Source organism: Accipiter gentilis, chromosome 11, assembly GCF_929443795.1.
Source record: "Accipiter gentilis chromosome 11, bAccGen1.1, whole genome shotgun sequence".
Classification (NCBI taxonomy): domain Eukaryota; kingdom Metazoa; phylum Chordata; class Aves; order Accipitriformes; family Accipitridae; genus Astur; species Astur gentilis.
This window is the reverse complement of record NC_064890.1, coordinates 7602019-7628814: the sequence shown is the minus strand read 5'-3', so window position 1 is coordinate 7628814 and position 26796 is coordinate 7602019. Positions and strand designations below refer to the sequence as shown.

General features: G+C 46.2%; 1 protein-coding gene across 1 annotated transcript in view; it reads left to right on the top strand.

Moving 5' to 3' along the window:
• CCDC3 (coiled-coil domain containing 3) overlaps positions 1-12351 on the top strand; it is a 44587-nt gene extending 32236 nt beyond the window's left edge. The window contains exon 3 of the mRNA XM_049814475.1: positions 9909-12351. Coding sequence (XP_049670432.1) covers positions 9909-10184 — 276 coding nt within the window. The 3' untranslated portion in view covers positions 10185-12351. The remainder of the gene's footprint in view (positions 1-9908) is intronic.
• Positions 12352-26796: the final 14445 nt, after the last annotated feature.

Below are 26796 nucleotides of genomic sequence, written 5' to 3'. Positions count from 1 at the left end.
GCGGGGACCTCCGCTTCCCGGCGGCTCCGGAGGTCGGCAGGTTGCCGTGGGGCACCTGCATTTGCTTTTTGAAATCCAGAAGCCGTGCACAGCAGCAGTGTGCTCTCAGGGCTTCCAGCCGAGCCTGCAGCCAAGGAAATCCTATCTGTTTGTAAAGGCAGCTGAGCTGCAGCAGCTCATGTGATGTATGAAGCCAAGATGTCCAGAGCGGAGGGATTTATAGGGCAACATGACTTTTATAGAAGTTGCGTTAACTTTAAACATTTGCCTTTCTCAGCACGGGTTCTCCTCTTGTGCATAAAACTTCCCCTAAGTATGATATATTTGCTGGGGAGGAGACATGGACTCCACTTACAGTAAATGCCCCTGTTTCTGTGCTTTCTCGAGAGGCAACATTTAATGCAATGCAGTCACAGTGTGGCCATTTGGCAATACTCATCCACAGCCTGGTGGGATTTGCTCTGCTTCTCTCTTTTCCCATTTTGGCTTAGAGGTGACAGAGAAGTGGCATTTTTTTTCGTATTATATATAAAATGTACTTTATTATGTATTTACTGATCCCAGCCCTTCCCTTCTCTTCTTGGCAACAGAGGATGTGGGCACTGAGCATTTGCGCTCTGAACCTGCCGAGGGGTACGCGGAGGTCTGGCACTGCCTCACCCACAGGAGGTTTTGAATTCATTAAGCCCTTAATCACCCTTGTGTCACTGTTTTCACGTGCTCCACATCCTCCCAGAGCCCACATCTCCCACCTATTACTTTGTACCCCTAACAGCTATGTTCAATCTAAACCTCAGCTTACAGACATCCATACAGCACCTGCCACGTCGGAGCGTTAATCTCTTCTGTTAGGACTCCCAGGCAACTCCTAAGAGTTGTAATACATTAGACTGAAGTAAACCATGCTTAAAGTAAACACCCCAAACCAAGTATAACCCTGGTTTAAACTAATATTGTTCTGATGCAAATTAATATTGGTAAAGATAAACGCATTTCCTCACCAGCTGATGCTGGTTCTCAGCTTCAGCTGCACTGGGGATGGTGGATTTGAAAATATTGTACTTCTCTCACTGCTACCCTGCTATAGGCTGTATCCTGCCTATTTAACAGGACAATTAAATGAAGTTTCTAGGAGTTGTTGTAACACAAGGTAGAGGTCAGCCCATTCAAAAGTCAAAACCAACATTTCAATAAATAGGAGCAAAGTGTAAGATGCCGTGCTGCTCTGATCAGCAGTTTCTCATTTCCCTGCCTTCCCATCAGTGAGAGGGAAGGACACAATACACTCTGTTTCTGGGTCTTGCTGGTTTTATCCCTTCCTTGGTATTTAATTAATTCGCTGTGTGTATGTGTGGGGGGAATGGTGACCTAATCCTCTTGAAATACAAGCCAAGTAAAACAAGTTTAGATGGAGACGCGGTCACACAGAAACTTTCAGTCAGAGAACAATACACTTGAGGTAAGGTATATTGGCAAAGTTGGTTTAGGCATATCAGACCTAATTAGTTGTATTGTAATAATAATAATACTAGTGGGAAAAAGCTGAGTTGGAAATTAAAGTGAATAGCAAGTTTTGGAAAGTTTGGTAGCTGTGTATATGAAAAGTTTCTGTACACGTTGTAGAAAAAAAAGCCCCTCTTACAGAGACTTTTGAAGCCCATCTGAAACTGCAACCGTAGCTCTAAGACAGAAATGAAGAAAAAAAAATCAGTAACTCAGTGACTCAGTCATTTTCAGCATTCAGGCAGAGCAAAATGCAGAAATCTATGAAGCAGCCTGTCTTGTAAGGTAGACTTAAAACCACATTTGTTCTCAGCACCTAAATTGCTTCTAGCAACAAAGAAAAAATTTGGTTTTCCTTGCTCGGAACATTTTCCTTTAAGCTCAGCATAGTTGAGCTGGGTAGTGCACTTAAACATTCAATGTCATTTACCTATAAGTAAGCTGCTTAATCCATGTGTGCACTGTGAACTCTCCAGGAATGGGACAGATGTGTATCAGGAATATCTACCACCCATGCATGGTACCTAGAAGGAACCAGAGCAGACACTGCATTGCCTTGGATTGTATTCGCAATTTATGTCTTGCAAATACCTGTGTAGCAAAGTCTACGAGCGATCTGCCCTTGCAATGAGCTCTGTACATCCCCTGTAATAGGGGTGGAGAGCCAGGAGTAGCGTCCTGGCTGGTGTCTCTGCTTTTGCACGCTATGGAGGCCTGTGCCACCCCCACGGTTCGTTATTTCACTGGCCACCCTGAGTATTTTTGGTGGAGGGGGGCAGAGGGGGATGATACGGGTCTCAGCAAAGAGGCTGGCAGGGTGGCACTGCCCGTCCCTGGGGGCTAAACCTCTGGGATGGCTGTAAGACCCCCTGCTCCCCCCCAGTCCTGACCCATTTTGGAGGGTACACATTGCCCAACCTTGAGCCGGGAGCAGTGCTGAAGGCTGGGAAGCTCTTGGAAATGCACAAAGCACAAGGGATGGGGCTGGTGGGGCTGAGGACCAAGCCCAATGTTTGGCAGCTGTAGCCAGGCAAAGAGGAGGGTGGCTGCTCCTGCTAAACCACTTAGACACGAGACTTCACTGCCGCTCCCCTCCCAGATCCACCACCGCATTCCTGTGGCATCTTGGGCGAATCGCTTGGAGGAACATTTTCAAAGGAAACAAGGCATGAGAGGAGCTCCTCCGCCTCAGAGCGACAGGGAAAAGCAGCCGGCTGGCTCTTGGTGCACCTCCCTCGCTGCCTGCCTGGTCACCAAGGGGAGGAAAGGGACTTGGAGATGCCCCAGAGTGAGGTCCTACCCTCTTGATTTATTTTTCTTTTCTTGGAGACCTTCTGTCTCCCACTGCCTGGGCAGGGAATTTAGGGATTTACTGTCCGGACTGACTTATCTGCTCACTTGGCCCAAGTGAGGTGCCTGTGGTAGGCAGCCTGGCTCGTACCCTACACATTTTTTTTTCCCCTTTTCTGTCTTCTTGATTAGTGCGGTTTCTATTCTCATTAAACCATTGCCTTTTTTCCTTTGAAAGTACAGGGAATAAGGTGTTGTTCCCTTCCTGGGTACTGGTAGTGACCAACCCAGGTGACTGTCACCTGGTATCTTTGCATCCTCCCCCTCAGCAGCATCTCAGGCTTCAGTGCTCAAAGTGCCTGGGGAAAGCAATGCCTCAGGATGTGCTCTAGGGGTGGTTTTAGGGCCAAGGACCTCTCTCCAAGTACCTCCAGGGTTGAGAGTCTTTTCACCAGCCCTCAAATTCTTCCTAATCCCCCTGTGCCCTCTAAAACCACTCCCAGCCTAGGAGCAGGGGTGCAAGTGCAGTGAGTTCGAAGGCAAAGGGTAGGGTTTTGAAACGGGTGCCTGCAACACCCACTGCAGACGAGAGCCACCAGCAATTCAGACACCTTGCCAGAGAGGAGGGTCTGGTTTTTGAAAGTACTTAATGATAGGGAAGTATCTTTTTTAAAAAATGTGTTGTTCAGCTTAAGATTATTATTAAAAAAAAAAAGAAGAGAAGAAAAACACTAGGTTGTGAGGGTTTTTCCTTGTGAAAAGCACTTTTCCCTGCAAGTAAACCATCCTCTGTGCTGAGTCGGTGTATTGGTGGAGCTGCTGGCACTGGGGCCTTACATCACAGCTTGCAAAGATCGTTCACATTTTCCAGGTATATGGGCCCTTCTCGGCCACTCAGGGGAACGTCAGGGCCAAGTATTACCCAAGAGACCTGCCAAGACACTGTCCAAGGGCTGCCCCTGGCAGGCCCTCCAACAGTTCTTGGGATGGTTTTCCACCAAGCAGCGCTTTGATGCAGATCAGAACAAACAAGGCTGTTTTTAAAGACTCCCAATTGCCCATGGACATGGATTTGGGTCTGTTTCCAGGGCAAGTTTCTCCAAACTCCAAGAAAACTATCTGTATGTTGCCCTTGCCCGAGGTAGTCAATGATGCCAGCTGCCATTTCGTGGGACTTGGGGTGGGATCCATCTCAGTCTGAGCTAGTTATCAAGGCAATGGAGAGGGGTCCCCAAAATTGGTCCACCCGAGGTAGGTATCTAGGGTAGGCAAGAAGTCTCCCCTTGGATGTCCCCATTCATCTCCGATGACGGTTGGGAAAGGTGGGATGACTTGCCTTGACTGGCTGCATCTTAGGAGTTTAAAGTGAAAATCTGCTTTTAGTGAGCAGTGAAATGGCAAAAAAACCCCACCGTTCACAGCACTGCGACACCTCGGGGTGGGTGTAGCCTGGCAGAGGGTCCCCGCAGGCAGTGTTTCATACCCCAGTGAAGTCCCAATCTCTAATATTTTGAATGAGCTGGAGACTTGTGCCACAAGCCTTACACCTCCCATGGCAAATGCTGACCCAGCATTCAGTAAGATGAGAACAACCACAGTCATGTCTTTCTCCATCTAGGTCTTACGTATCTTGGTCATCCATATGAAGTCCTAGGGTGAAGTCCCAGCTCATCTCCACTAATGCCAGTGATGCTGGAACTGCCCTTGGGACCCCAGTTTGGTATCTCTGAACTGTGCGGTCTTGCAGCCAGCAGAGGCGGTTTAACCCAGCACTGCCATGCCCCTACCACTTCACCCAACACGGTGGTTTAACAGTGCTAACAGGGGCTTTTCCACACTTCAGCAGGAGTGTTAGTGTTGGCTGAAAAGTCCCAGTAACTGGAGGTTAAGTCCATCCCAAACCCAGTACCCTCCACTGCCAGACCCCTCCTGCAATCCTTTGCTGCACCATCCGTCTGTCCGTCCAACATGCTCGCTCCCATGTAGCCTGCCCAGAGGGGCTGAACAAAAGGAGAAAGTGATGCTCAGGGTCTGAAATGTGGCCATGGCAAGGCAGGGCTCAGAGGGGACCTCCCTAGCCAGGAAAGGTGAAGATCATCTGCATGTATCGTGTCCCTACCAGCTTCCCCAGGGCACAGAGACCTTCCTCTTGCTAAGAGCACAGAAGGGGTTGGGGAAATAAATCCTGGTGGAGTTAAAGAAAATAAAGAGCTACGTTTGGCTCCTGAGCCCCTTGAGAGACAATTCATGAATTATTGCTCTGCTGAGACAAATAGAGCTGGAGGTACGCACTTTGTGCTGCATAAGGTTTTGGTTTAAGATGTTTTATACAACTTGAACAGCGGTAGAGCACAGAGCAGCAAGTCAATGTGCAGGAAATGCGAACAGTTTTTACCTTTTCTGCACAGCAGCTTCATAGCAGGGAAGGGAAGAGAAGAGCAGCGCGGGGATGCGGTGAGCTCACTGGGATGCAGCGCGGAGGAGGCTCAGCAGCAGAGCAGGAGCTGTGCTTCCCAACCTGCAGTGCTTGGGCTGTGTTTCCAGTCTCATTTCTTCCACCAGACACTCCCAATAGGTTGTGCTGGGGCGATGCTGGGTCTGGGATGCTCCAGTTAGCAGTATGGGTCAGGAGGAAGATTTGAGGGCAAGAAACCAAAGTGACCCATGCCCAGTTCTTTTAATACCACGTCACATCCATGCAGAGACCAGGTCTCACTGTCACACATTTAAAGATGTTCCTACCGTCATCTTGCCTGATGACACCCTGTATCTAAATGTCCAAAAATACTCTCTGATGTGAAAGATATTTTTGGAGACCTGAAATGAAAGACTTAGGTAGTGGGTCTCCAGAGCTTTTTAGCAGTGGTGCCCATAGGGAGCGTGCATGAGGAGCTAGCAAGAACTCAACTTCTCTGCCTTTGGTAGGTGAAGTGCAAGACTTGGGTGCCACTGCTGGGTTTTGAGTGACTTGAGCTCTGTAATGCTAACTTCAGCCATTTATGGACAATTTGTGGTGGATGAACACTACCGTCGTGCCTTTATCCATGGGGCATTTCCTAGCTACTGTCCCATTCAAATGAACCTTATAGAAGGCAGATGTGTGTGTCTGTCAATCAGACAAATGTATATATACGTCAATTCAGGGTGTTTGGTAAAGGGCTCACATGCCTGTAATGTGACACTCCGAAAATCAGCTTGATTTGCTACAGTGCTGATTTGTTTGGCAGATGGACAGATTTTCTAAATCATCTAGATGTGGTGAAACTTAAAGCCGAGTATATTTGTGACAGGATGTTTCAGACAAATACTCAAATATATTTAATTTGTGGTTTCACAGCTGTAGGCTGTGTGGGATAAATCCAAAGGAGCTGTATGGTTCTTGTTGTGCTACCTTTCCTGTTACATCTCCTGGTACTGCTCTGGACTCAAGTTTAACCACTGCTGAGGATGCCTTGCTAACAAAACTGTGGAACAACTAGACATGCAGACAGACATCTCCAAAGCAAACAATTCTTCTGAACTGTGGGTCACTAGAAAATGTAACTTTTGAAGGAAACCTAGAAAAATAATTCATAAGTTTTTCTGAGGAGCCATTATTTGGTCCTTCTCTCCATTTCCCAGGTCTGTGGGCATGTATGCCATGCTAAGTGTGGCATTTCAGAGCTCTTGCTTAACTGTCTGCAGCTGATAACTTGTGGGAATAGGAGTTGTCAGCTATCCATCCTTTCCTGTCCTTTCTTTCAGCGGCACCAAGTGGATCTGGCTCCTCAGTTACCTACCTTGTAAGGTATGGATGGAGATTTCATTGTCCCTTAAACATTGCATAAACACCCCCCCCCCCCCCCCCCCCCCCAGCACCTTCTCTAGTGCACCTGACATGGCAAGACGTGATGGGGAGTGGGAACACAGGCCACTGCCAGAAACAAAATCCAGTTCTCTGTAGCTTTTAGCAGTTCCTTTGGACTAAGGTCTGATCTTGATTGTCATCAGTGCAAACTGTGCACATTTATGAGTGCACGAGACCAGAGAAAATGGGGTGTGAAATTCTTGTCTGTAGATATGCTCCATAGGAATGACTGCACAATGCAGGGATATCTCATCTGGCTGTAAACAAGAAGTGTTCAAGTAGCAACACAGACCGAGGGCTGGTTAACTTCTCACTTATTTGTTCAGCAGCTGGCTTAGTTATACAGGCTGTGCTGAGCCCCTGGCTGTCGCAGTTACACAGTTCTCCGCACCACTTTAAAAATAACTTGGTTGCACTCATGTGAACTGTAGCCCTAGCAGTAACAGCAAGGCTGGGACAGCACTCACATATAAATATCATCCCCACTGCAGATCCCTGTGAAAAACGCTGTTTGTAACCAGCCGGTGAGAACGTGAAGACTCCACCTTGTTATTTTTCCCCATGTAGAAGGAGGAAATAGTTTATTTTTCGGCTGGTAGTCTTGCAGTTGCAGGCAGGCATCCAATTATCAAGCTGGGCTCTTCCTATCACCTACCTTGCTGGTAAATAAAGTTGTGCGTGTCCAACAGTACCTCAGTTTTTTATAACTGTGTTGTTCCAGTGATCTCTCTGGATATCTCCAGATAATTTAAGCACTAAACCATGGGTTTGACTGGAGAGTGAGGATCTGGAAGAGGAACAGCATGAGCAAATGAGCTAGCTAGCTTTTTGATGGTGTTTGAGAAGTTTCTGAGTGGCTCTGTAGAGCTGGACTACCTCTGCTGACAGAGGACCAACCTCAAAAGGTTTGGGAGTGCCTCTGGGGTGAGGCTAATGCCATTCCTGATGTCTGCTATCAGACAGTCCTCCACGAGCCAGCCCAGACAGATGAGACCCAGTTGGGTTTGCACAACCTCACACTGCACAAATTGTTTGTTCCTCTGCATTGGACTCTGTCATGTGCTATACCTCTCACCGCATCAATGGAAAATGCAAGAAATCCCTCATGAAGTAGAGTTTCCACCTCCTGTCTTCCCAACAAACCTCTTTTCCTAACTCAGTGCTCTCCTTTGCAGGGATTTAAATTCAAGAAGTGTTCTGCTTGAAGTTTTGCAAGGGTTTGGCAAACACAAAAGCCAAGATGTGCTGGCTGTTTTCAAATAACCCTTGGAATGAGCTGTGATCAAAACCAAATTCCCTCCTCTTCAGTATAGAGGCAATTTCTGGCCCTCTATCTGTGAGCTCCCAGTCTCCCTAGTACGTGTTTATAAAAGAGCCCTAGTGAGAGGATGGTTGGGGCAAGAATTTGCCTTTTAGCAAAGCCCCGCAGTGCTTTCGCACAAGAAACAAGAGCTTGTGGGGACTGGAAGGAGTTGCTGTGTTTGTGTTGACTGGCCATGGTTTTCGGCTGCTGGGGGTTTCCAAAGCAAATGAAGTGTTATTCGTCAAAGCGGGCTCCCTCCCCTACTTCCAGTTGTTAAAAATACTACAAAGAAAGATGGAAAGAAACATGTAATCCTTCATCATCACAGTGCGGATTTACTTGTTTATTTAGATTCCCTGTCTGTTCCAAATGTTCTGCCAGAGAAAGCCCATCCAGGCTCCAGGAGTGCTTGACACACATAAAAAAAATCTAGACGTATGTAGGAGATAAATCCAGCAGAAGACGCTGCCTTTCCTCACAGTGCACCAGTGCAGCAATCAGCTGAATGTCCCACTTGCACAATAAAATCTCTCAGGATGCTTTTTGTAGGAAAGGAAGGAAGGAGGCACATCACCCTGGCAGAAATAGATTTTCATGGGGGTTCCTCTAGATTAGAAACTGTATGGTGAGGCTGTCCTTGAGCCCCAGGCACCTCCTCTTTTTCTGCTTGGAAAATGTTGCCCAGGTAGAAAACATGGAGCTTGGTGCCTTTGTAGTCAGTGAAATGGGGAATTTGTGTTCAGAGGGTGATTCTTCCCACTGCCCTAGGAGGTGGAGATCACCCTCTTGAAGGGTGTCTCTCCCTGCAGATATTACAGGGGAAACTGGAAAAGAGGAGCCCAGACCTGAGTCTCACTTTTAGCTGCTTAAGAGAAGGCAGCTGAATCCCATCTCACGCAACACCGTCTGTCAGGAACACAACTTCTTTGCATTGAAACTAGTCAGCAGCCTTTGTAGTTGGTGTTTCTCATCCCATTCCTACAGCTGCACCTACAAATAGGAAGCAAGTCAGAAACAGGAGACCGTAAACATGGCAATCACATATAGCTGAGATGAGATAGACCTCTGGGTCATCCTAGGATGAGGTAGCAGAGGAAGAACAATTCTCCAACAGATGTTTTGCATTTGGACCATCATCCAACCCAGCGGATTTGAAAATGCTCTATGAGCTGCTCTTCTAGTGTTGCCTTGGGTGCAGCACCTTTGAAGCTGGCTCCTTTTCTTTTTTTTGCCTAAGGGCCACAGGCGTGAGTGGACATCAAGAGCTTGATATCCCTACTGGGGGCAATATTGCAGTAAGTTGGTAGTGGATAGAATGGGAGGGGCAGTTTTCAGCCAAAGACCCTGCCAAAACAATCACTTCTGTTAAAGTTATGGGGTCTTGAACGCTCCTAGAGACTGCTGAGATTTTACCCTTTAGGATTTCATCTGAAAGAACCCATAAAATGAGACATTTAAGACAACCCAGTTCTTCAAAAGGTAAAACCAACCAGTTCTGCCTTTTGCAGGTGCAGTCCTTATTTCACATGTTGACATAAAGAGCAAAAGGCAGGCTCCTGTCAAAATCTGGGGTTTCTGAAGGGCTGCTAAGCTGAAACAAATCTAGAGTTTTCCAAAAGTGACACCTCTTGGCCTGAACTCCAGTTTCATACCAGAAATAGGGCAGCCTTCCTCCATAAATTCAATGTAGCCTCAGTGGGCTGGACAGGTCTGTCAAAACAGTTCATAAAAGTAATTGTGAATCACTAGTATCATTAAGATCTACAATTTCAGGTCTTATCTGAATACAGAAGTGAAAGAGAGGCTTTTACTAAAAAAGGTATAAAAAAAGAATAGAACTTCCAAAAACCCCCCTATTTTTGAAGAGCTGTGAGGTGTTTCAAGGAACACCCGAATTAACCCTTGCTTTAATAGTTTTTTGTGTAAAGCTCACCTGTTGCTATTTCGTTTCTGCTGTCCCCTCAGCTCATGTGCTCCTCGGTCCAGAAAGCCCTGTTTGAGGAGGAGGACAGAGTGAAGAAGCTGCAGCAGAAAGTGGCAACGCTGGAGAAGCGCAACAAGCAGCTGCGAGATCGGGTGAAGAAAGTCAAGAGGTCTCTCCGGCAAGCCAGGAAAAACACCAGGCACATGGAGCAGATGAACCGAAAGCTCAGCGAGAAACTTTCCTCGGCAGGTGGTCAAATCCCCTATATTAACTCTCTGAAGCAGGAGAACTCCCATGCTACCTACCTTAAAGTATAATCAAGGGTAAGTGCTCAGGCCAATGGTAATGGCGAATTTTGCCTGCATTAGATCAGGATCTGGCCCTCACACCTTGTCTACACTGTGCTTCAAACCTTGCGTGGAAAATGAATCTGAACTTGCTTTAGACACAGTGCTAGATTAAACAAGAATGCAAACCGGATTGGGCTGTGTGTTGGAGGCACAGCCCAAAGCCATGTCCTCGCTGTCCTCAGTGGACACAGGGCCAGACAGTAATCTGTGCTTCTCCGCCCTCACCCCCGTCCACCTCCATCACCAGTTTTAGGTTCTCTTCGACGAAAGTGCCAGTTCAGCCCCATGGGCCATTGCAGGCACTTGACGCGGGAGCTCTGCTTGCCCAACTTACCTCCTCCAGATGGGCTGGGCAAGCAAGGCCAGGGGTATATGGAGATGGATGCTGTGGGAAAGATGCAGGCATGAATGCTCTTTGCATCATCATCACCCCCAAGCTTTCAACCTCCCTTAAGCTTCACTAAAGTCTACATCCAGTGTCTGAGCAAAGGCTACGTCCAAGACACAGTCAGTTTGGGCCCCTCTTCAAGATGAAGTATAGATGTGCCTAAATTGTCTTTAGACTGTTTCTAGATATCCCTAAATATTCTACATAAAATATCTAATATTTTTTATTTTACCAGGAAGTGCCTTAAGGGTCTCAGTAACTCCCTCAGGTGCCTTTATCATTGCCCAGCCAACAGGGTTGGAAACCACATCATTTCAGGACTGTGTCTAGGACCTAATCCAGCTCCTGCAGTCAGGAGTGGACTTTGCCTGACTGTTAGTGGGTGCTGGATCAGGCCCAGCAGACAATTTCAGATCCTGTTTTCAAGCAGGTTTAATTTGCAGCGTGGACAAGGCTTCAAGTTTGTAATCACTGTTTGAGGTATAATGGAGGTTGCTGGGCAGCCTCACTTACTTACATTTAGATACTGTAGAGACCACATCAATATCAACAGGGCATTAAAAATTAAGGTAGTTTATATATGTATATATTTTAAAATCCTATAGAAAATATTTTTATTACACATTTGATATAGTCTAATTTCTTAAAATATGAAGTAAATCCTGTTTCTTGGTTATCTTGCTAAGAAAAAAGTCCATCATCTATTTACAAACTGACTTCTGCTCAAACAGCATAGGTTAAGGCACCAGTATCTGTGGCTGATAATGTTCTCAGCTGTTTTAATATACCAGAGCATGTCTTGGGTCTTGGCACTCAACCAATCGTCCTTCATAACAGGGCACCATAAGGACAGAAGGTTAGAAGAGTTTTTATGTTTTTCTTCCCTTCTCAGAATAGTTTTTCTTACTCCAAGCATGAGACCCAAGTGCAGATATGCTTCATGCTTTTTGACAGGGGCAGCCAGCCCTTGCCCAGCCCTGGGCAACACTGACAATCTGCCAGGGCTAAACCCGATTTGTACAAGGTGGACTGATCCAGATGATCTTTAACATAGAGGTGAGGCCCTCAGAAATAACAGTATGCAAACCACCGCTCTGCTTGTAACTTTCCACACTTTACCAGATCACTGCATGGTCTCCATACTGTGTCTCAGCACTCAAAATTAGAGTATATCGAGGCTACAGCCCTGTTGGACCATGCTTTAACTATCCTTGTGCTAGAAAAGGCCTGTATCAGCTTTCACCCTGAGCTTTAGTCCAAGCTGAACTCAGAAGTTAAGCCTTGTGTTGGCTTCTAGGATGTTGCTGAGTTTAATTACCCTCCAGTTTTGCTCCTTTTGGAAATAGAGCTCCCCCCCACCCCACCCTTGAAATAATATTGGCATTTCTTCAGGTTCTGACTCCTCCACAAGCTCCATCAGTTTCAAAGGCTTTGCCTACCGAATCAGCACAATTTGAGTTGTTTTGTGCTGTAGTCAGCAATGCTGTTTCCTGAGAATTACTACAGACGTAAGGCTTCCCTAGAAGCCATCAAGAGATTTTAACTCCAAAATTTAAATCCATAGGAAAGTAACTAATTCTTTTTGGTTTGTTTCTTTGTTTCTAAACTGCTGTTTAAATAAATGAACTGTTTTTCCTGGTATAGGTATTAAAAGCTTGTGTTCTAATTTTTTGTTAATAAAAATATTCCCTCTGGTATTCATTCATGTTTTATAAGTGTTTGTATAAAGCTGAGAAAGTATAGTTAATATAGCTGCACCTTTGCTATTCTTACAAATTTTCCAAACACAGTCTTCAAAATCTTTTTCTTTTGGCTGATATTTTTCTCTCCTGATGAAAAAGTGGAATCGTCTTCCTATTTCCCCCTTTCTCTAGCTTAAAAAAAAAAAAGTAAATAATTTTGTTCTCCTTGTCAGTTTTGTGAGAATTTTATTTTACTTTGCAAAGAAAACAGAAATAAAACCCCCAAATGCAAAATCCAAATGCAACCCAAAATGTCTCCTCTGGGTATAAAACCAAAAAAGGTTGGTTCCTTGTGAGTTTTTTCCTTTCATTCCTTCTTGGTTTTGGATCATTTTCAGAGATAAGGACTAGCAGTCAGATCAGATGAAAAGTTAACCCTCTCAACAGGTCACAGGGGATGCCAAGCCCAAATAAAAATGCTATTAAAGTGTCACCATTGATTGCCTGTCCCTGCTGGTGACAGTATCCAAAGAGTGACCAGGGAGACTGTATGGGCAGAAAACACGAATGCGAAGAGGAATTTGGGTTACGTCTACTCAGGCTGGTGTACATCACACAGGGTCTGACACAGACACTAATTTTTAGACCCACTCTGTAGCTATTTCAGGGACCAGCTAATCTGGAAACCTACAAAAAGGGCAAAATTTCATGCCATTTTCCAAATTAATGTGAAAGGCATGATTAAGTAGCTTCCTTTTGAAGAGCTATGCAGGGGAGACTGGGGTGCAGAAGTGCAGAGGAGCTTAGCATAGCTAGATGGGTTGGCAAGGGATGGTATAGAAACCCCCAAAAAATCCGGGGGGGGGGGGGGGGGGGGGGGGGGGGAGGAAAAAAAAAAAAGAAAAAAAAAGAAAGCAGAAATGTTCAAATGAGGAAAATGAGGAAAGCAATTGGTTAGAAACAACACCAAATGTGGCAGCCCCCCATGAGTAGTTCAAAGATGCTTTACAAATTAATAACATCTGCTTTTGCAAACACATCAGAGCTTGAAGGCTGCTAGAACGTCTGCAGGGCCAGTGCTAGGGGTTCCCAGAGCAGATGAAGCCAGAACTGGAGGCAAAGAGGGGCTTTTCGGCATCTGTGTTCACTGTGGAGGATTTTAGGGATGCTCTCGTGGCCGAATCAATTTTTCCTGATGGATCCAGAGAATGACAAGAAGAAGTGAAGGAGCCAAATGAGTAGTAGCAAATTGCAAGGACAGAGAGCAAATGGGTATGAACAGTAAAGAGCAGATTTGGCTGAGTAATGCTGAGTGAGTGACTGAGAACAAAAATAAATGAAATACAATATAGGTAATGTAAAAATATATTAATGGGGGAAAAGAAAAACAGTCCTATCTTTTCACATGAAATGAGATGCTCTGAGCTGGCATCAGTCAGCTAATACCATTGTATACAATTAGTGGTCAATTAGTCAATCAATTGGATCAATCTAGTATCACGATGATAGAGAGGTTACACCATATCATTCTATGAAAACATTGGCTGAACACTTAGCTGCAACCAATAAGGGAGGTGAAGTGGTAGAAATTGTTAGGAAAGGGCCATCATTACACTGCTAAGTATGAGGTATGCCCACTTCTGGGATGCAGTGTGCAGTTATTCCCCATCTCAAAAAAAGTCTCTAATAGGAAATGTATAGTGAGAAGCAACAAGGAAAATCCAAAAACTAGAGTGGCTTCATATGACAAGCAACCATATTTTCCAGGACTTTGGGCTGGAGAAGAGAAGAAAGAGGAGAATGGCAGAGGGAAACAGGAGAGGGGAAATCTTGGGATTGTCCCCTTTTCACCACCATCACCACCAGTCTCTGTTGTGCTATTTCAGTCACTGGTTAAACTTTTGCAAGGTCTATGTGTCTCACGAGAGCTGAAGTGGATACTTCAGATGCTGATCTGCACCCAAAATCACCTTCTGTCCTTAGACTTTACAGTAGGATTTTCTGGTTTTTTTGAAAGTGTGTGCTTATAGAGCAAAGTGTATCAAATAAGCTGTATTATTTTCTCTCAAATCCCAATCGCCATCCTGATTTAACAACCCTACCTGGGTAGCTCAGGAAGAACCATATAGTAAAGGACGTTTTACACTGAACAGACAGTCTTAGCAGCTTTCTGTGCTTCTTAACACCAAAACCATTAGAGAAGAGAATGACTTCCATATGTTTGAACTATAATTTAGGGAAATGGTCTTGTTATTCTGTTTGGGTTTTAGCAGAAGGGGGTTTTGGAACTGAAGAGCACATCAGTGTTTCAGAGCTGTGTCAGTAAAGCCCATTTCTAATACACAAAACTTCTCGCCAAGCTAGGTAATCTCTCATTAATGAGGCAAAGGAGCCCAAATTCATTTCTAAAAGTAGGAGAAAAAGCATAAAGGGCAAACAGCGGAGAGCAGATAAAACTGACAAGGTATGTCATTCTTTCTTATAGTAAATCCAAGTAATTAAGGAAATTTCATTTTCGTCCCTATTTAACCCCAATTATTTTCATTTAATGACAGAAACATTGCTATTTCCCTCCAAACCAGGCTGCTTTGCGTGTGAAACATCATTTCCAACATGTGCTTGGGTTTAGGCAAGTTCCTAATCCCTTAAAACAAACACAGAGAGCAGGACAGCACGTCCCAGCATACATGGCACTGCTGGGAGGGCTCGTTAGCTCCGGTTGCATTGGCTGTGTGGGAAACCAGGCCAAGTCATCCCAACTGGGATTTCCCAGGTGGCATTGGAGCTAATGCCTGGGGAGGTAGGCACAACACAGATGTAGCAGGGCAGGAGCGATGCTGTCTCTCCGAGGAATCATCTTTTGGTGGGTCAAAATTTGGTGCAGATGACAGCAAGTTGGGTGGTAGTCTTGATCTGCTTGAGAGTAGAAAGGCTCTACAGAGGGATCTGGAGAGGCTGGATTGATGTGCTGAGTCCCAGGTTGTATGAGGCTCAACAAGGCTGAGTGCTGGGTCCTGCACTTGGGTCGCAACAACCCCATGCAACGCTACAGGCTTGGGGAAGAGGGGCTGGAAAGCTGCCCAGTGGAAAAGGACCTGGGGGTGTTGGTCAACAGCCAGCTGAATATGAGCTGGCAGTGTACCCAGATGGCCAAGAAGACCAACGGCATCCTGGTTGATATCAGAAATAGTGTGGCCAGCAGGAGCAGGGCAGTGATCGTGCCCCTGTATTGGCACTGGTGAGGCCGCACCTCGAGTCCTGTGTTCAGTTTTGGGCCCCTCACTACAGGAAAGACACTGAGGTGCTGGAGCGTGTCCAGAGAAGGGCAACAAAGCTGGTGAAGGGTCTAGAGAGCAAGTCCTGTGAGGACCAGCTGAGGGAACTGGGGTTGTTTAGCCTGGAGAAAAAGAGGCTGAGGGGAGACCTTATCGCTCTCTACAACTACCTGAAAAGAGGTTGTAGTGAGGTGGGGGCTGGTCTCTTCTCCCAAGTAACAAGTGATAGGACAAGAGGAAACAGCCTCAAGTTGCACAAGGAGAGGTTTAGATTGGGTATTAGGAAAAATTTCTTCACCAAAAGGGTTGTCAAGCATTGGAACAGGCTGCCCAGGGAAGCAGTTGAGTCACCATCCATGGAGGTATTTAAAAGATGCGTAGATGTGGCACTTAGGGGCATGGTTTAGTGGTGGACTTGGCAGTGTTAGGTTTGTGGTTGGGCTCGATGATCTTAAAGGTCTTTTTCAACCTAAATGATTCTATGACTTGGTTAGTTTTCCATTAGATGGGCTTGATGACATCACACCACTCCTGAGGTGCCTGATGGTTTCTTCTGATAAGAGTGTCTTAGCAATTGCTTGTTGCTTTGTTTAATTTTAATTGTGCACAGTGGCATCTCCCCCTCTGGTTATCTGCCTATGAATAGTTTTTTTTCTTTTTACTGGAGTTTTCCACAAATAAGGATCCATTTCTCAGAACAAGGTGGTGGTGGTGAATAATTGTTTTGCAACATTAATATATAATCAGTGAAGTGACATTTTCTTTGGCAGACTCCCACTTTGGAATCATGATAAAATTTGGCAGGAGTTCCTTCACATCCTTATACCCCCTTGCTCCAACAAAAATCAGCAGGAAGCCTTTGAAATGTTTTGGTTTTGCAATGCACACACGCTCAGCAAAGCCTCTGCAGTGCTTGATGGCTAAAACCACAGTGAGTGCCCTTAATGAACCTTCCTCAGCCTGTCTTGGGTCTTCATCCCAACTGGACAGTCGAGCTGCCAAAGACAGCAGCACAGACAGCCTATGCCAGTTTGAGGAAAATCCTTGAACTATGAGCTGGACAGAGCTTTGGGCTCAGCTGGTGCTGTGCCCACAAACCAGCCCACAAATACTACCAGAAAACCACATATTAGCTTAGGCATGTGGATATGTAGCTTCCATGCCTCTCAACTCATCTGGCCAGCAAGGAAGGCAGTCGGATCCATCAGGCTGGTCTGCAGCCGTCCCTGTTGACTTGCCCCTTGAACCCTCCAAACTCCTTGGTAGAGGGTCCAGGGTGGGTTTTGTCTTGCCACGTTTTGTTGGGAAATAAAGTGTGTAGAAGCTGTAGTTCTGCTTGCAATTACCTAGATCTAAGACTAGGTAGGAACTGAGTGGAAAGTTTCCTGCAAATACGAATCTTTCTGAGTGTCAGACAGGTGATTGCTGACTGCACCTTCTGAAAGTCAGATTTATCAGCATCCTGCCCTCCTATTGCACAGCAGAGCAAGTCACCCAGAAACTGGCCACCGCAATGAACACAATGAAGTCAAAAGCACCCTATCACCTTGGTGCCCTGTCTCACCAGGGGAGAGGGATTTTTAGTGTGTCCTCTTCTGGGTCACTGTTCATCAGAAATGCTATAAGGCATTTTGTAGTTGGGTGTGTTTGGTCCCATTCCCACCAACTTTGGCCCTGACTGTCTCCCTGGCATCTCAGGAGATGCGGAATTGGCTGGTAGAGCTTTAAAGGGCCCAGGTCAAGTCCTTCATATCTGTGCATGTGTTTGCTTTCACCAGCTCACCTGCAGCCATCGCAATGATCCCTGTGGGAGAGACAGCCTTTATCATTCATGTGTTTTGTATCAGCAGATGGCTGGGAGATTCATAGCTTCAGCTCTAGCTCCAGGTAAAGCACCAGCACGAACAGCAATGAACAAGTTATCACTTCTGCGGTGGAAGCTACCCAGGCAAGCTTGCTGCTGACCTGGAGGCATTGCTTTTGAGTGGCAACTTGGCAGCATGGTGAAGAGCAGAGGTGAGCTCAACCCATGGCTGTCAGTGTCCAGAGCACACAAAGTGGCCTGGCTCCATTTCTCCATTTCTAATTGCTCTTACAGACTCTTGGGATCTTTTCTGCAAGGAAGGCAGTCAAAAGGAAACCCAAAACCACATGGTTTTGGAGGGCCACCAGCTGCCAAAGTGCAGCCCATGGATCACAGTCTGGGAACAACTGCAACAAAATACTTCACCTTTCCACTGACTATGTCGAGTCTCTAAAATGCTTACATGCTTTAAGCCAGGTCTTGCATGATCCCCTTCCACTCAAAGTCAAGCAAAGGCATCAAGACACGTGTAAATCACTTAATTCATATAGCAGTTTAATGGCGGGTCTGCATAAGAAAATTCAGGGATCCTCAACTTTAGGCCCCGGCTCCATTTTCTAAAATCACTGACTGCCCAAATGGGGCAGGGAGAGACGTCAGCACATCAGTGAGGGATATAGCTCCTTGTAGAGGATGAATCAGAGTAATCTGCATTAGGTGCAAAAATTTGGATCTCTTATTCACACAGGAACACACCTAGCTGAACAAAAGGGATGGGACAAATGTACTCTTGGCTGGAGCAAAGCCCAGGGATGCCTCTTGTACTCCTCAACAACAAGAGCTCTTTTGACAGCCTCTGACTATTGAAAGTCTTTACACAGTCCCCACACAGAACCCAGGTCCTTCCTGGGGACTGCCATGATTTGGCACTTCTGATACACCCAGGCTACCCGGCAGGAGGCAAACTGGGGAGTCCTTCATGATAGGAACCATGGGGATGCGGTCCCTTTGCTGTGGCCACGCACAGAGGATGACGAGCACTTGGGCAGGTAAGCCACCACCTGCAGCATCTCCCCCAGCAACTCTGCCCGTGCTCCCCATACAAGCAGAGGCTGGAAACTCATTGCTTTTTTTCAGTGTTTCCTTGCAGAGTAGACATGCTCTTTAGAGAGCAGAGGGGATTTTTGACACTTCCTTTTTTCCTATTCTGTTCTGTTTACTCTAGCAGATAGGCCATAATCCGAACTGCAATTTTTACAGTCAAAACCTGTCTCTGAAGTTTGTAAGTATCTGCCCTGTCATCTGTTCTGTTCCCCCTGCACATGCACACAGCCCGCAGGTTCCAAAGGAAATGTTTGCTTCTGCCAGGGCTTTGCTCAGCTGAGCCAGTGCTGGAGCCCATACACTCAGGATTTTCCTCTCTGCCCACGGCCTCCCTGGCAGCCCTGGACCTGCAGCCAGAAGCAGGTCTTTAAACTGCTGGTTGCTCAGTAAAGCAAATCTGCTCTCTGGGTATGAGACCTTGGGCAGAAAAATGGTATCAGAGGCTTTTCATTAGCTTCCCGCAGAGCAATGAGGGAGCTTGTGCATTGTCTCATGCATTCAGAAAGTAGGAAGGGAGCAGCAGCCTGATTGAAAAGTATTTTGGGTTATTCATAGAATCACAGAAAGGTTTGGGTTGGAAGAGACCTTACAGACCATCTAGTCCCAACCCCCCCGCCATGGGCAGGGACGCCTTCCACCAGACCAGGTTGCTCCAAGCCCCATCCAACCTGGCCTCGAACACTCCCAGGGATGGGGCATCCACAGCTTCTCTGGGCAACCTGTGCCAGCGCCTCACCACCCTCACAGGGAAGAACTTCTGCCTTACATCTGACCTAAATCTACCCTCTTTCAGTTTAAAGCCATTGCCCCTTGTCCTATCCCTACAGTCCCTGATAAAGGTCCTTCCCCATCCTTCCTGTAGTCCCCCTTTAGGTACTGGAAGGCTGCTATAAGGTCTCCCTGGAGCCTTCTCTTCTCCAGACTGAACGACCCCAACTCTCTCAGCCTGTCCTCATAGGGGAGGTGCTCCAGCCCCCTGATCATTTTCATGGGCCTCCTTTGGACCTGCTCGAGCAGGTCCATGTCTTTCTTATGTTGGGGGCCCCAGAGCTGAACGCAGTACTGCAGGGGGGGTCTTATGAGAGCAGAGTAGAGGGGGAGAATCACCTCCCTTGACCTGCTGGCCACGCTTCTTTTAACCTTCACAGCCCAGTTTCTTCATCTCTTTCTCACTCAGGAGGTAAGAGTGAGTCTGATGGGCAGAGATGCTCCCGTGCGGTCACCAGTGGCTTGGGAAGAGGAGAGCAAGACCCTCATATTGAGCTGTGCCAGGGCACACAAGGGAAGGGCTGGACCAGACAAGAAGGGAGGAGGAAAGTGCAGACCAGCAGGTTGTCCCAACCACTTATTTATGTCTCAGATGACATTTCTGTTCCACTTCCCCTGCCCAGAGAATAGCAGAGAGAGCCTCCAAGGCAAAAGGGATTTATTTTATCTGCCATGCCAGTAAAACCCAGGCAGACAACAGAGAGGATAAGATGCCTGATCTCCACTCACTGTCTGAGGACAAACACATGACCGCATCGTGAAGGGGTTCTCGCTTGAACTGTTCCCATGCATTTCCATGGGAACGTGGCAACTGTTTTGATTTCTTCTTTTTAATATTTCTTTTATGATTATTTCTGAAATACCCTGCTAGCTGGAGACTTGGCCTCAAGAGATAAGGAAGAGGAAATGTCACAGACTGTTGTCAATGAATTATTTTTACCATCTCTTGATGCCAGGAAAAGCAGCTCTTGCTGGAGGACAACAGATCATGGGTTATGCTCTCTTCAAAATATTTGTTTCAGAGATGTTAGAAATTACAATATGCACCAATAGGTATAGCGTGCTAGTTGGAAGCTGGCAGCAATGAAAACCTTTTCTGTAGTAAAAGAAAACATCTTACAACCTGATCTCTCTTCTCTTGTGCATATATAGGTGATTCAGGCTAGTTTTAGGATTACAATCTATTCTTAAGCACATACACAGAAGGAGGGCTTCATTTTGTTCCCCACAAGCACAAGATGAAGATCTAATTCCTGCCTCAAGAAACGGATCTTATAATTGCGGCTGGAACCAGCACTGCTTGCCAAGAGAGCAGGACAGCTGTGATTTTACACTACTTCCAGTAGCTCTATTTACACTGTTTCAGGTTGAACGTTTCCATGCTGGTGCCGGTCTCTGCCTCAGTGCATGGAAAAAATAGTTTCCAAACTGTCAACCATCTCTGGGGCTGTCTGCAACTGAAAAACATTTTATTTTTCCCTAAATATTTTTGCTGATTTTTTTACCGTCACCATCTTTGGAGCAAAGAGCTGAAGTCTGATGAGAACATTTTTATATCAAGTCTATTATTTCTGTGGAAAATCCACCCCAGTTCAGGCAGGTTATAATGACTGGTTAAGAGTTCTTCAGCTGCCAAGTCTCCCTCTTAACCAGCTTCACTGTCCCAGTCTTATGGACCACACCACTGGTGGGACCCCCAGCATTGTACCACAGCTGGGTAATACACTACAATATGATGTCTCCAGTAAAGCACTTGGATTAGATTTGTCAGGACAAGGTCCTAAGCATCAATCAGACCTCATGACCATACCAAATCCATCCGAGACCCAAAATTACATACATCCCTTCCAGCATCTCACCTCCACAAGGCAACAATATCGCCTCTCTGGGCCCCATTGCAATAGCAGTTACCATGTTGATCACTGGGAATGGCACATGCTGAACAGTTGAGTGCACTAAGGGATGCATAGCATATGATCTAATAATAAAATCTTATGTTTCCACTGTTTCTTCAGTCCTCCATTACATTTGACAACTATCACCCAAGCTCTGCCATGCAGGCACATCTGGAACAGGAGAGCTGTTTAACAACCACTGCAGCAGCAACAAGGTGGTTTAAGACAAGAAACGAGAAAGGATTTCATATTGATTGGAGATCAGGAGTTGGTTATGGGAGCAGATTGCAAAACCCCCCGGAAAAGGTATAGGGACACTGATGAAAAGTGTTTTGACAGGGACTGGGCAACATTAAATGGTCAATGCAGGCACCAAATCGCTGGCAGTACAGGTCCTCCCAAATCAGAGAGTCACCTTGGCAGGGAGACAAGACTCTGCAGAGACAGACCGAGCTGCTGGGCTAAACCCCACTGTATTTCTGCCTCCCGGTATAGCCTTGGTGGGATGATTTCCCAGGCATCACCAAGTGCTTTCACTGAGACCATGTAGAGGGCACAGCTGGCATGGGCAGGCACATGGAGAGGCAGCTGCCACATGTGGCACCTACAGATACATACATGGCAGCTATTTAGGCTGAAAGGACATCCCAGGTAACTGGGCAATTCCTTTATTTCTGTGAGTACCCAAGGAAATAAAACGGTAAATGAATAATATTAAAGTAGAACAAGTACTGATAACAATAAAAAGATGAACAATAATAAAACAAAATTAAAATCAGTATTAGTAAAATAATAATTTGTAACAAAATTCATAACAATATAGATATTTTAAAAAAATCACAAGGCTGGAGCTGGCCAATACTGCCATCTTGGTGACAGTGTCCGGTGTTAATATATGACCTAATACACAGTTTAGCACGTGATTTTGCACACATGGACCATGGGAAGTTAGAAAACATGGTTCAACACTCTCCTCAGCACCCATCCTTCTCACTGAGCTGTCAATCGCGGCTGAAGCCCCAGGCTGGGAAGGGACCCTCCACCCAGACCTGGACCAAAACATAGCCAGGAGAACAGAATTCCCAGGACCAGCAGTGAGGAACATGGCTTTGAAGCCCAGTGACACCAACACTGATCAAAGCAGGGGGAAGCCTTCACACCGAAGCCTGATTCAGGTGCTCGTCTTATGTTTTTATCCAAAAGCAATTTAATATTAAAGGGCATGAGCAGCACCCAGGACCAGGACTGGCAGCTTCCAGGCGAGTGCACATATTCAGATGAAAATCCTGAAGATGCCAGACGCGGAGGATAACATACACTGATGTGCCGCAACATGCATGAACGCTTCAGCAGGTATCTGTACTCAGGGTATGTTGGACAAGCATAGACAACAAATACCCAACCTGTTGAGCTACAGCCTGAGGCAGAAGACATCAGCACCACTAATGAGGTGTTTGACATCTGCCAGGAGCCTTCACAGTCTCTGCACAATTACGCAGGTGAGTGTAAGGAGATAATACATTGATAGCGGCTTGACGTGGACCTGTTGAACCTTAAATGCCGGGTGCAGGATCTGCTCTCCTTGCAGCCATATGGGCCACCCGGGGCCAGGATATCTGGGGAGGGAAACAATTTTCACACATCACCTTACACTGAACCCACCTGCTTCACACTTATGCAGGCAACGGTCCTTCACACCTCCAGCAAAGCTTCACCAGTGGCAAAGCCAACGCTGCCTGGGAAGCATCCATGGAACTGGACCTTCCTGCCCTGCAAAGCAGCACGGCAGCCCAACCCATGTCTTGGGCTGGAGGGGCTGACTCAGCAGGGCTCCTTGGCGTGTAGGTGAGACCCCAGCTGCACAGCGCCTTTGCTGCATGACCAGCCCCAGGACACCAGACAACAGGCAACTGCGCAAGACCTCAGACACCTCTTGCCCAGCCCCATCCTTGCAAGTGCAGTCATGCAAACCCAGCCTTGCAGCTGCATACGACTCACACAGCATCCAGGTCTCTCCCCAAATGCAGCTGATGCAGATGCTGTTTGCTATGAGAGGCCAGCACGTTGTCTGAGCTACCAGCTATTGGAGCAAAAGCAAGGCCATCCTCTCCTCATTTGTTTGCACACCTCCCAAACCACATTCCATAAGGCGCAAAATCCATCAGACAAAGGCAGCAAATATGAAGCCATCCTGTAATGGACACAAAACTCGCCCATTTTACTTTCCAGGCAAAACTAAACCACCATGCGTTGTGTTGGCTTTGCAGATGTAACGTATCTCCTTCTGATCTGGTGGGTCTGCCCTGGTAGGAGGCTTTTTATACCAGCTGCAACTGTCCTAAACTGCACAGTGTGAATTCAGATGCAGCCAGCTTGGGAGAGCTGACTTCTACTGCGGCGGCTAAGACTGCGTAGCACTGCAATTAGAGCTGTGGGCAGCCCAGGAACAGGCTATCGGCGTTCCAGATCCAGCCCCGGTGAATGGAGTGAGGTTAGTGCTGCACTCAGAGCACCTGTGACAGGTACCTAATTCTGTGCACTGACTCAGGGCCTAAACGGGCTGGAGAAAGGAAAATGTAATCACGCTCTTTTAATTAAAGACAATGGAAGATTTCCAGCCACATCATTACAGCCCATGCGGAGACAAAAATCCCTGTTCTGCTAAAGGGATAAAATAAAATGCATTGTCATGCTGGGAATCAAGCTAATTGGAACTTTGTATTCCTCATCTGCTGTATGCTTAATTCCCATCACTTTTAATTGACTGCAGATTTTCTTTGGTTTCACAACTTTATCTTTGAAGCAGATTCTTTGTATTCTTTATAGGAATAGGCTTCGAGGTGTACGAGCAGGGCTGGTGCGGGGGCTTCGCACTGTGGAAAAGTAATGGTATTTTCTCTGCAGCAGGAGCCAGGGTCAAGTGAGACGTGATGTACAGACTTCACTGATGAGCAAGGAGTGGGAGGAAGCAGCATATTTCCAGCCACAAAACAGGGGGACATTAAGAAGTTGCAGGCAGCTTTGGCAACGCAGAGCTCATTAGCCCAGTGGGTAGAAAATGCATTGCAGATGCAGCAGCCTTGCTGGAAATCCAGCAGGGAAGAGGTGGTCAGGACCTGTGCGGGCAACAAGAAGTACCCAGTGGTGATGGAGGGCAGCCACGATGGCCAAAGCTGCTTCTCATGGATGTCATGACAGACAGTAGGGAGAAATTGGTCCTTCTCACAGGTACTGCTGAGTCCTCTGCCTAAAATGTTGGTCTGGGCACCAAGCTGCCAGGAAGGAGAAGGGGGACAAGACAAACTTTTTAGGACATGATGAAAGATGTCAAAAAACACAGAGATTTGGGCTCCCAGAACAGGAGGGATTCTCGTAGTGTGCTCTAGCCACTGGGCTGAAGTTCGCTTTTGGAATCTAAGTAGGTTTTTAGGTCTTCTAAAAAGCTTGCATGCGAAGTTGAAGGAATTCTGAAAAATGGGAAGTGGAACTCAGGTTTTAGCTTCATATTTTACTATTTCTTTCCATCCTTTTCCATGGGGATGCTTGCTGGTATGCTAAGTTTTCTTTTTCTGAGGACATGTATTTGGAGGAAGAGCCAAGGGCACTGCAGATTGATTTTCTGAGTTTCACTCAAATTCCATGATACAAATGGCAATTCAGTAAGATAAGCTCATTCCTTTTTTCACTTTTTATGGATTTTATTAAGAAGCATGAACAGGAAAAAATCCCTCCAAGCAATCATATTACCAGCCTAATTTGCTAGACTTTCATTAAAGCAATTAAATATAGAATGATGCAATGACCCAGTTCAGGACCCAATTAAGACTGAATCAATAAATCAGTAGGTTTAAATCACCACCATAAGGACATAGATAATCAAAACAGGTTATGAAGCTCATGCTAAACAGAATTACTGTATCAACATTGCCACAGGAGAATTTAAAGAATGAAATACTTTCCAGTCGAGGTCCCCAGCTCATCTTATTACAACCAACTTAGCGGTGGTGGGCACAGCCTGGTACAGGTCCGTGAGCCTGCTGGGGAGCATTGCCTGGGTGCAAAGCAAAACAGCCCTCCCTACCGCATCCCTGGGCATGGTGACTGCCAGGGACAAGTGTCAGGACCCTGTCCATCTGCTCAGCCACGTTTGGAGCTAAATCATCTTATCGGTCTGTCACCTCCTCCTTTGCACAGATAAGTAAAAACCCTTGGAGTCCTGCTAACGGATCCTTCTTAACCACCGCTGTTGGCTCTTTCATGAAGGTCTTTGTCTTTCTTCCAGTGGAATTGCTGAATAGTTGGTTCTGTCCATAGATTTAATATGAACCATTGGTCAACTCAAGGACATGGCACCTGCTGCATAATGTGACTTCTCTACCCTAAATGCTCCTCTAGCCAGTATCATGGTGAGTTGTCCTTCAGGAAAGCCCTTAGACTACCAACCTTATCAACACATATTTGCACAGAAGCTCATCTTCTCTGTGGAACAAAAGAAACAAAACAGAGGGTGAAGGTTGAAAGCAACATCTGAATTTCTCTTTTGTTCTTTGGGATCTTTAACTAACTTGTACATTATCTGGACTTGTTAGTGAAGGTTCAGCCAATGCTGCAGTCTGTTGCCCTAGACTGGTGAAGCCCATGACCAGAGAGGTTGTGGTGTCTCCATTCTTGGAGATATTCAAAAGCTGTCTGTACATGGTCCTGCAAAACCTGCTCTAGGTAACCCTGCTTGTTGATGACCTCCAAGAGGTCCCTACCAACCTCAACCATTCTGTGGTTCTGTCTTGAGATCCCTGCAAAGCACAGCAGAAACGAGCATATAAGTACTACAAATACTCAGGGAGGGGGGAGGAGTTGGATGTCCCTCCCCATGAGCCTCCAAGGTGATTGTCAGTTGACTTGGCAGCGGATTCTGATGTTGACATGTTTGGTGTCAGTGAAGTTAAAAATTTTCTTAAGAATTCATCCCTAGCCTGATCATAGCTGAATTTCCTCTCTAGGTGTTGTGACCGGAAAGTACCTGACAGCTTGTCCTCTTCGTTCCACGCTTGAAATACATGATAAAATCCTATCATTTCAGTACTAAAAAGGCATAGTAGCCTAATCCCAAACCTTCAGTTTATGCCACATTTTCCCTCTGCTTTGGTTTGGCAGAGACGTTATAAAAATATAATATAGTATAATATGGTATAATATAAAATAATAATTAATTGCATTGTATTGTATTGTACTACATCTATGTCGTGGTTTAAGCCCAGCTGGTAACAAAGCACCATGAAGCTGCTCGCTCGCTCCTTCCCCCTGGCCCCGATGGGATGGTGAGGAGAAAATATAAAGAAAAGCTTGTGGGTCGAGACAAGGACAGGGAGGGATCACTCACCAATTATGGTCATGGGCAAAAAAACTGACTCAAATTGGGGAAAACAAAATCAATTGAATTTACTACCAATCAAGTAAACCCAAGGATAATGAGAAGTAAAACCAAACCTTAGAACACCTTCCCTACCCCTCCCTTCTTCCCAGGCACAGCTTCACTCCCGGATTCTCTCCCTCCTCCCTCCCCCCTCCCCAGCAGCACAGGGGGACGGGGAATGGGGGTTGGGGTCAGTTCCTCACACCTTGTCTCTGCTGCTCCTTCCTCCTCAGGGGAAGGACTCCTCACT